Source organism: Miniopterus natalensis, chromosome 5 (assembly GCF_054644295.1).
Source record: "Miniopterus natalensis isolate mMinNat1 chromosome 5, mMinNat1.hap1, whole genome shotgun sequence".
Taxonomy (NCBI): Eukaryota; Metazoa; Chordata; class Mammalia; order Chiroptera; family Miniopteridae; genus Miniopterus; species Miniopterus natalensis.
In genome coordinates, this window is record NC_142085.1 from 58,345,379 (window position 1) to 58,356,557 (window position 11,179).

General features: G+C 44.0%; 1 protein-coding gene across 1 annotated transcript; it reads left to right on the top strand.

Annotated features, from left to right (window-relative positions):
• The first annotated feature begins 3,429 nt into the window (after positions 1–3,429).
• SLC60A2 (solute carrier family 60 member 2) lies at positions 3,430–11,179 on the top strand. The gene is made up of 3 exons (XM_016217491.2): positions 3,430–5,229; positions 6,257–6,373; positions 8,023–11,179. The coding sequence occupies exons 1-3, from the start codon at positions 5,208–5,210 to the stop codon at positions 9,267–9,269; spliced, it is 1,386 nt and encodes a 461-aa protein (XP_016072977.2). The 5' UTR covers positions 3,430–5,207; the 3' UTR covers positions 9,270–11,179.

Sequence of the window (11,179 nt, forward strand, 5' to 3'; positions counted from 1 at the left end):
TAGGGCAAGAGAAACAAAAGAAAAAATAAACATATGGGACTACATCAAACTAAAAAGCTTCTGCACAGCAGAAGAAAACAGCCTCAAAATACAAAGGAGCTCCACGGTCTGGGAAAACATTTGCCAAGGATGTATCTGATAAGGGGCTAATTCCCAAAGTGTACAAAGAACTCATATTACTCAGCAAGAGGAAGACAAACAACCCAATTAAGAAATGGGCAAAGGACCTGAATAGACACTTCTCCAAAGAGGACATACAGATGGCCAAGAGACACATGAGAAAATGCTCAACGTTGCTAATCATCAGAGAGATGCAAATTAAAACCACTATGAGGTATCACTTCACACCTGTCAGAATGGCTGCCATCAACAAATCAACAAATGACATGTACTGGAGGGGATGTGGGGAAAGGGCACCCTAGTACACTGCTGGTGGGAATGCAGACTGGTGCAGCCACTATGGAAAACAGTGTGGAGGTTCCTCAAAAAATTAAAAATGGAGCTTCCTTTTGACCAGGTGATTCCACTCCTAGGAATGTATCCTAAGAATCCTGAAACATTCATCAGGAAGGATATATGTACCCCGATGTTCATAGCAGCATAGTTTACAATAGCTAAGATCTGGAAACAGGCCAAGTGCCCATCAGGAGATGAGTGGATAAAAAAGCTGTGGGACATTTACACCATGGAATACTACACAGCTGTAAAAAAGAATATTGTACCCTTTGGGACAGTATGGATGGACCTGGAGAATATTATGCTAAGTGAAATAAGGCCAGCAGAGAAAGAAAAACATCACATGATCTCGCTCTTATGTGGAATCTAAAGAACTTAACAAACAGATGAACAGAATAGATTCAATGACATGGATCAGCATGAAAGCATGGATCAGACTGACGAATGTCAGAGGGATGGAGGGGGGCGGGTGGGTGGAGGGGGAGAGAGTAACCAAAGAATTTATATGCATATATGCACAGCCCAAGGACACGGACAATGGTGGGGAGAGGGACTGGGGAGGGGGATGGGATGGGGAGAAAAAGGGACATCTGTAATATTTTAAACAAAAATAAAATTAAAAAAAAGAAATGTTCACACATTTTGAGGCGGTGGTCTGTCTGGTCAGAGCAAAAGGGCACAAAAAGCTGGAGTCCCATAAAGGCCTTTCCTTCTCTGCTGGCATAACTTTACTCCTGGTTTCTGCAAGCCGATGCCCTGCTCCATCCACTTCCTTCGACAGCGGACTTATTTACAGGGTTGGGGAGAGAGTGTGCTGGAAACCGCAACTTCGCTTCCAGATTTCTTCCAGGAGCTACTGTCACACTGTTCGTGCACAGCCACTGATTTGCTGCCTGACCTTGGGCAAGCTGCTGCTTAACTCTCTATGACTTAAACCTCCTGTCTACAAAACGAGGATAGCATGGAATTTACAGTGTTATGAGGGATAAATGAGATCATACACGTGAACGCTTACATGTGAGTGTCAACAAATGTTAAGTGTCAGATAAACGACAGATCGATAGGCAACAGATCTCAAAAGCGCGGGGCATTTTAGAAAGCTGTTGAAAGGACGGGCCGTCGACTCCCTCTGCCGCCCGGATGCCCCGGGGCGGACGCGAAGGAAGACATTCCTTGCAGTCCTGGGGCGGTATTTCGTGCGGAGGGTTCTCTGCGCCGTATCTGCCGATTCCGGTTCCCAGCCCGCAGCTCCAGCTCGCTCCGCCAGGGGGCGCTAGCCCGCGGGCCTCTGGGGGCTCAGCCAAATGTGCGGCAGGCTTGAGAGCGAGGTCCGGTCTCCTAGGCAACCACGTCAACATCCGGTTTGCGGCGAGGCCTTGGCGAAGGACCACTTTCGCGCCGCCACGTGACCCGCGCAGGCGCTGTGCGTGAAGGAGCGCGCGCGCTCAGCCTGCAGTTGCCGCGGGTTCTTAAGTTCGACTTCCCGGTGGTGACAAGGGGTGGTGACAAGGGGCGGCCCCCGGGAGGTGGCGCCTGCTGGGACGGCGGGGTTCGGAGGCGCGAGGAGCTCCCGAGGCCCCGCGGAGGAGCCCGGCAGCAGGCAGACCGCTTCTCCCGAGCCGCCGCGCTGGAGCAGGAGCTGGAATTCCGCGGGGCCGGGCCCCCGGCTGCTGGACAGCGGCTCCTCCATGCCGAGGCCCCGGCGGAGACCCAGCCGCGGGCGGTGGCAGCCTCCGGGCGGAGCGGCGGGGCGGCGGGCGTGCTGCGCTGGTTCATCACCGCGATCCTGTGCGCTTCCTTCCTGGGGCTGGTGAGAGCCGGGCGGCAGCCCTCCCGGGCCGGCCGGCCGGGCAGGCGTCCTGCGGAGAATGTGGTCTCGTCGCGCGCCTTGCAAATTGTGTGACCTTGGGCGCCTTAACCTGCACGAGCCTCAGTTTTTGTTTTTGTTTTTTAAATATATCTTTATTGATTTCAGAGAGAGGAAGGGAGAGGGGGAGAGGGAGAGAAACATCAGTGATGACAGTCATTGATCGGCTGCCTCGTGCACGCCCCCTACTGGGGATCCAGCGGGCAACCGGGGCATGTGCCCCGACGGGGAACTGAGCCGCGATCTCCTGGATGCGAGGTCGATGCTCAACCGCGGAGCCAGGCTGGCCAGCGCGAGCCTCAGTTTTGTAATCTGGAAAATGGGCACAATTATATTCTTGGAGGGTTATTGTCAGGTGCAAAATTTATTTCCCAGCTGCAGCAAACCTTTCTATCCCTCCTCCGTGGGGTGGGGAGATGCAAGACGGGTTGTCAGGTCTATTCCCCCCCCCCCCCCCCCCCAGTTATTACACAAAGCTGCTTTTCTGGGATTTTCTTTCTCTTCTCACCAAATTCAGCCAATCCCTTACTTTTGTAGATGGGGAAATAGAGCCTGAGAGGAGAGTGACTTTTCCCAACGCCACAACTGATATATCTCTTATTCTACCCACAATCTCATGTAAAACAAACCTTCAGATCCTTCATTGTTTTTCTTAGAGCAAGGCTAGAAGGTCCTTTTGCCAGTCCCCTTGGCCTCCCCGTGATTCCCTTACCTCCAGAAGCCCACCCCTCATCACTTGTTTTGAATGTTGGGATGCTGGGGAGTTGGGAGGGTGAGTCCTCTGAGGAGAGTCATGTCAGGTCGCCTAGCGACTTTCTCTGAGCCATAACTGGTTTTTAGAGTATTTTGATTTGAGAAAATAAAAATTATTGCAGCCGCTTGATGAGCCCTGACTGTGTGCCAGATCCTGTTGTAAATGTTTTGAAGGCAGGAGCTAATTTGATTACAGCTGGGGCTCAGCCTTCCCTTCATGGTGCTTCCTCTGCACCTGTCCTTAGGGACTGACTGCTCCAGCTTGGGCAGGGGGTGCACCCAAGCGTTTTTAGAGCAGAACAGTGCAATTAGAATAAATTATTCTGCCCCCTTTTTATTGAATTTGCTAGGGTGACACTGGTTAACAAAATTATACAAGTTTCAGGTGCACAATTCTGCAACGCATCATCTGTGCATTGTATTTTGTGTCTACCACCCCAAGTCACGTCTCTGTCACCATTTATCCGCCATATCCTCCACCTCTCCCCGCAATCATCACACTCTTGTTTTCTGTGTCCATGAGGTGTTTTTTTCCCTCAATCCCTCCACCCCCAGTCTCTCCCACATCTGTCAGCCTGCTCTCTATTTATGAATCTCAATCTATTTTGCATGTTACTTCATTTTGTTCATTAGATTCCACATATGAGTGAGATCATATGGTACTTGTCTTTCTCTAACTGGCTTATTTCACTTAGCATAATGCTCTCCAGGTCCATCCATGCTGTTGCAAAGGATAAGATTTCCTTTTTTTTTTTTTTTTTTTTTTTTACAGCCAAGTAGTATTCCAGTGTGTAAATACCACATCTTTTTTATCCACTAATCTACCGATGGACACTTGGGCTGCTTCCAAATCTTGACTATTGTAAATAAGGCTGCAAAAAATTATTCTTGACATGAAGACCAATTAGAAACATTTTTAAAAGTGTCCAACGAATTTCCCCTGAAAGCCAACAGTAACCCTTATTTCTTGCTAACGCTACACTTTGAGTAAAATGTTATTTTTAAAGTCATTGTATACATGTGTATGTAATATTCTTGAAGAAAGACAGACTGTACTCCTGATGGTGTGGGTTTTCTTTGAAGACAAATGTAGATTTAGAAATATTTAAATTGTTTTATCTCCTGCGTGTTTTATTTGCTGTAATTCAGAGGAAGGACCCCCATGTGCATTCAGAAACATTGATGTCTGTTTTTTTGTTGTTTTTTTTCCACCTCTCCTTTCTTCCTCCTCACCTTATGGCTTCATTTCACTGCTGTTTTTGCATTCCCACTGTCTCTCTGGTGTTTTGGGCTGGAAATGTTAGCAAAAGAGGCCCCCTACAACCCGTAGCTGGGGATCTATTAGTAAATATATATTTTCTCTTTATTTTTTTTCGTCACCATTTATCCCACCTATATCTTCTTCCGCCACCCTATCCCCATCCCAGGCTGTCTGCCAGCTCTCTCTCTATGGCTTTCTCTCTATTTTGCTTGTTAGTTCAGTTCATTCATTAAATTTCACATATTGCTGTCTATTTTAACAACATCAAAAACTGGGAATAATATTTTGATGGTTTGATAATTAAAAATTTTAACATTAAATTTTTGTGTTAGCTATTTGTGCATGTAGTGTATTTCAAAATATATAGAACTATTTCAAAAGGGAGCTTAATGTTGCCTTTTACTAACTATTAATACAAAATAGTCTTTTATGGTATTGTCCAAAAAGGAAACAATTGTAACAAAGCCAAAAGAATTGAAGAATTTAAAAAAACTTGGGAGTTGTCAAAACTAGAAAAAGAGTAGGAGTTGGCACACCAGAAATAGGAGTCTCTTAGCTCTAGGAGTACAAACGTTGTGAGTTTTTCCTGATGGGGGACTGAAAGTAATCCTCTACTTTACATTGAAATCCCCTCCTCCCTTTTTAATAGTGAAAAAAGCTACCACATAGATATACATTATTTTAAAGATTGTAAATGAAATCTTTTGTCTTTTAAAATTTTAGGGATTGAGTGTTGCTATCCTGGGACCCACCTTTCAAGATTTGGCAACAAATGTAAACCGTAATATCAGCAGTCTTTCTCTAATTTTTGTGGGCCGTGCCTTTGGATACTTGAGTGGCTCTGTGGTTGGTGGAATTCTTGTTGACAATATGAATCCTTTTTTACTTTTGGGTAAGTAAATATGAATTTTACCTTTTTTACGACTTTCAAGGAATTTAAATTTGTTTTTAAATATGAAACATTCTAGCTTGCAAAGTTGTTGACCACCTAAGTGAGTAGTGTTAGATGTCCTAAATGGAAGTCAGCTTTCCCTGGTGCCTGCTTTCATCCTGGCAGTTATAGGGAATCTGTGCTGGGCTGCTTCGGTAATTTAGCCCTGTTAGTGATCCTTGGCCTTTCTGACTGTCACTGTAATTTAGGTACCACCCCTGGATCACATACTAGTTGTCCAAAGAGCTCTGCTTGTCAGAGTTTAGGGCAGATCTGGGGTCACTATAGATCAAAATGAATTCCTTGAGCCTGCCAAAGCTAAACCCTGGGCTGAGGATGTGTGTGGGGTGGTGGTGAAATGCCGTAGGCTAAATTTTTGTCACTGCTGCCCCATGTCAATGATGACCCCAGACCTCTCTACCTCACTGCTGAAATAGATGGCAAAGCTTTTAACTTACTCTTTTTTAAATAAATTGACATGTTTAAAGAAAGTTTGGATTAATGTGATAAAACTGCTGTGGAAAAAAGAATAATTTACTATTGTTGATGAATAAATAAATAATCCTCTGATTTCTAAATGTGTGGAAAGCATATACTTCTTTGATTTCCCTCCCTGTTCCCCAAGCTAACTTATTTAATCCATTTCTACTACAGACTACTATAGTAAGTGCATTTTATTTTTTTTGTCTTTTTTTAAACCTCAGATCTATAATTATCTTTAGGTTCTTAAATGTGAAACATTTAAATAAATAATTTTTGAGCTGTCTGTTTTGCTATAAAACTTTCCCTCGTGGTATAATTTATGGTTTGATTATTAGCAGTGCTAGAAATGTATTCCTATTGGAATAACTTTTATAGTCCCTAGAGATTATAAAAGCTTTAAATGAAATAACCATTTGTAGAAACTGAACCCCTCAGGTGCTGACTTGATCCGCGTCTCTGTGCATGAACATTGTTTCTTATAGTTGACTTTTACCTTTTTTCTCAGGCGTGTCAATGTTGGCTACCACGGTTGGTCTTTATCTTGTTCCATTTTGTAAGCGAGCAGTATTACTAATTGTCATGATGTCCATCTTTGGTGTTTCAATTGGCATTCTGGATACAGGTTAGTGAGCCTTTCAGTGTCATCTCTGGGAATAGGAACCTTCTACAAGGACAAGCAGAGCAGATGGTATTAAATTGTCACTTGCAGACACTGACCTGCTGAATTGGTTATGGGGTCTCCCAGTCAGAACTACCTTTCTGGCAACTACTCTTCTTGTCAAATAGGTGTACCTATGTTTGAGCAGCCAGCCATAGAGCGCATTTAAAGAATTTTGTTCGATGAGAGACTGTTGATTTTCAGTATCCAAATAGGGAATCGTTCCCCACCCCCCATGTGGGTAATTACAGTGCACATTAACGAGTTTTCATTTTGGCGTACAGCTTTATCATTGTAGTGTGGGAAGACTTGATGGGTTAATAGGTTCAACCACGTTTGGCACCATTATTTGGCTGAGAAATCATAGAAGCAGCCCTTTAATTTAAAATGCATTCCGCCTTAACCAATCGATGTCTCTCTCTCTTCCACTCTCTCTGAAAAGCAATGGAAAAAATATCCTCAGGTGAGGATTAAAAAAAAATAAAAGTAAATAAATAAAACGCACTCTGCCCTTTGAACTAAGAGAAACCTGTGCTGTGTATGATGCTCCTTCTCTTCCTTGTCTCAAAAGTCCCTGCCTTCTGCGGGACCCTCTCCATGGAGCATGCGTCTTGATCTGTTTCGAAGCCTACTAAACACCATGCGCAATGTTTGTTCAGCCCCAAAACCAGCTTTCTGCCCCTCTTTCCCGCTCTACTATTATTTGATAGGTCGGGGAAATGTTTTATACCTTAGGCTTAGTTTGGTTGTGAAACTACAGGGTGGAATTATCCGCAAATATATTAAAAGATAGAAAGAGAAAGAAAATGCAAGATTCGATGCTTCTTGCCTTTCACCTTCCAGGAGTATACATAGTGCATGTGGGGGTGCCAGACGGTACCCTTGTTTCCTGTAATGGGGACAGCAGAATCCTGTAGTATTCAAATTCCTGAACATGTGTGTTAGATCTGCTATACACATAAATAACTTTCCTCAAGTGGCTGCCAGTTGCAAGTACAGAAAGAGCTGGTAATTTGGCCACGATCTGGAGATAATATATATTTAAAAATTTATAAATACATAGATGAATATTCCCCCCCCCCAGCCTAGTATTAGAACTGTATTATAAAAAGCCTTGGGTGCCTGGCTGGCATGGTTCAGCGGTTGAGCATCGACCTAGGATCCAGGAGATCGCGGTTCGATTCCCAGTCAGGGCACATGCCTGGGTTTTGGGCTCCATCCCCAGCAGGGGCATGCAGGAGGCAGCCGATCAGTGACTCTCTCATCATTGATGTTTCTCTCTCTCTCCCCCTCTCCCTTCCTCTCTCTCTGAAATCAATAAAAGTATATTTAAAAACCCAAACCTTGGACGAATGTGCCCAGCTCCAGGAGGTCGTGGTTGACTAGCTTGTGGAATTCCATTTGTGGATTTTTGATGTTACGCTGCTTGGAGTTCTCTGGTGGTGGTGGGGTAGAGTTCCTTAATCCTGGAATTGACTTAGTTGCAACATTTGATAACTTAGAATATTTTAACCTTTATGCCGTGTAAGATAGACTCATCTTTCTGATAGTAATGAACTGTTTTTTTACTAAGTTACTATGATTAAATAATTTTCCCCATTTTTCATTGGTAGGTGGTAACGTCTTAATCTTGGCTATTTGGGGGGACAAAGGAGCCCCACATATGCAGGCCTTACACTTCAGTTTTGCCTTGGGTGCCTTTTTGGCTCCGGTGCTGGCGAAACTGGCGTTGGGCACGACGGCGTCTGCCGAAAACCGCACAGAGGCTGACTTGGACCGTCCCACCCTCCACCTGTCCCCTGACGCTGACTCAGAGCCGCTGCTTGGCGTCCCTGGCAATATGAATTTACTGTGGGCTTATGCTGTTATTGGTACTTACATATTTGTAGTTGCTGTCTTTCTTTTTGCTCTGTTCTTCAAGAAAAGCTCACAGCAGGAAAAAGCAAAAGCATCTGCCCAGAGGTCTCGAAGGGCGAAGCATCACAAGGCTCTTCTTTGTCTCCTGTTCCTGTTTTTCTTCTTTTATGTTGGAGCTGAGGTGACGTACGGCTCTTACGTTTTCTCCTTTGCTGTCACCCATGCTGGCATGACAGAGAGTGAAGCGGCTGGGCTGAACTCTGTCTTCTGGGGGACCTTCGCAGCCTTGAGGGGCCTGGCCATCTTTTTTGCTACATGTTTACAACCTGGAACCATGATTGTGTTGAGCAACATTGGCAGCCTGGTATCATCATTGTTTCTGGTGCTTTTTGACAAGAGCCCAGCTTGCCTGTGGATCGCAACTGCTGTGTATGGGGCCTCAATGGCAACCACGTTTCCCAGTGGTGTTTCTTGGATTGAGCAGTACACGGCCATCCACGGGAAAGCGGCGGCATTTTTTGTAATCGGTGCTGCCCTGGGAGAAATGGCTATTCCTGCAGTAATTGGAATTCTTCAAGGAAAATATCCTGATTTACCTGTGGTTTTGTACACCTCTTTGGGGGCAGCAGTAGCCACTGCCACTTTATTTCCCGTGATGTATAAATTAGCCACGTCACCTCTCAGTCATCAGCGAAAAGAACACAGAAAAAGTGAGGACCAGAAAGCTTTGCTCTCTAGCTCTGGGCTAAATGACTATGAGGAAGAGAATGAAGGAGAAGATGCAGAAAAATGGAATGAAATGGATTTTGAAGTGATCGAAATGAATGATACGCTGAGGAATTCCGTAATAGAGACATCGAGGAATATTTTGGTGGCGCCCACAGCAGAAGTCTCCAACCAGTTCCACTCAAATGCATTAATGTGCGAGTTCTCTCCAGTTAGTACTGGCCAGTTCCCTGTGGACCACCTTGCAGAAAACCAGGACAGAGGGACTAATGCCTAGAGAGGGTGGATTGTTTGCTGATTTTCTTGAATAATTGCCAGTTCTCAAGAGGCCAGTGAGAGCAGAGCCTTAGATTTTCAACATGCTTTGGGAATCAAAATGTCACAGTCAAGTATAGCAAATGCTATAATGTTTTGCTATACTCTGTAATTCCCAGAGTCTTCCATAAAGAACCAGCAGTCTCAGCAGGATCTTGTGAGGCTAGTGTTTGGCATGTGGCTGATTAGGTGATACAGTAGGCTCGTCACCTCTCAGATCATGCAAAGCAGACATTTGCTTTTGAGAAGTTGGGTGATGTTTTAATAGAATGAAACCATCTAGTTGAATTGATTAGTTGAATAAATTATCAGTCATCAGTATTCTACCAGGGAAGTTGAAGAGAGTTGTTTCATAAAACAGTCCCTTTGAAAATGGACAGAGATTGTCATTAATTGTTTTGCACTCTCTCTAGTGTTGGACCAAAGAATGCTATGGCCTCAGTCGATTTCTGGTTTCTATGAAGGGAACGCAGAACAGGGTCCTAGAGACCTGGCTCCAAGCCTTGACAGGTGCTTGCTGTCTTATGGCCCTGGACTCTGTCACTTAACTTACCTAGGCCTCGTTTATCTCATCTCTTGATCTCTGATTCTGTAAGTGAAAATGTGATGATTTTCAAGCTAGGAATCCATAAGTTTTAGTTTGTGTAAGATGTCTGCTAGAAATTAATATAAGTGCCCCCCATTCTTCATTTCAAATGAGAAGTGAAACAAAATTGATAGCTTCCAGGACGTGCTGGTTGTGAATACATGTCAATTTAAGAGACTCAATGTTTAATACTTTATTTGAATAATTATCTGAATATATTTTAAAATGTATTTCATTGATTCTAAGATACACCTTTTTTTCACATTTTTAATGTCTCAAATCAGAATATGTCTTAAAATCAATGATTATTTAACATTGTGACATTTAATTGACGGTTTTTTACATCTATGTATAATAAAGTAATGTTGCGTTTTACAACCAGTATTTTAGGGCCAGTGGAATATGTAATTCATTCAATGATGGAGATTACTTTTAGCCATTTAAAAAAGAAAGGTTATTTTTGTATGGGAATTTTCTCTAATTATGTTCAAATGAGATTTGGAAATGGCTGCGTTCCACCTTCATAGCTGTTTCAGAGTTTCTACGTTAGTAGTAGGACTATGAGCGGCGTCTCTCACGGTCCTTTGCCTACCTCAGTAACAAAGTCTGGATCTGAGACTTGCTATTCCAGAATTTGCTCCTCACTGAGTCTGGTTGGTAATCACATTGTAAGCACTGTGAACCAGGCTGCCAGTTCCCTTTAGTTAGGCACAGTTTCCGGTGATGGGAATGCTGTATCACCCATCCTGGGCTTTTCCTCCTGAGTTTGAAATACCTAGGAAACCAAGGTAATGGTGAGAAAGTTGCTTGGTGGCCAGGGAGTCAGGGATCACAAAGGGTACTTCATATGAGTGTGGCAAAGCTGGTGTGGGCTGTCCTTTGAAAAATGACTGGCACTGATGACAGATTTTGTTCACTTCTCTTTACCAGTTTTTATGCTGAATAACGTATAATTTCTACCTGATTGTAGTATGTCTGCTTTCTCTTAAATATATAAATTTGCATTTGTTTTTCCTTAAGGGAATTAACAGTACTTTTCTTGACCACTGCCATTCCCCTGTTATACCTGCCAGTACGGTAGGTAGTTCATCGTGATAATCTAACAGGCTTGGACAGGGCTGGTGGGGGAATTAACAGGGAAGAGCTGGTGCCTCTTGCTCTTACACTAACTATGCTTTTAGCCGGAACGTGGAGATTACCGCTGCTCCACTTACTGCTTTTCCTTGCTTGTTGGACCTTAGGCAGTAGTGGCTGCTTGGCAGCTCGGGGGCTTGCTAGGACCAGGT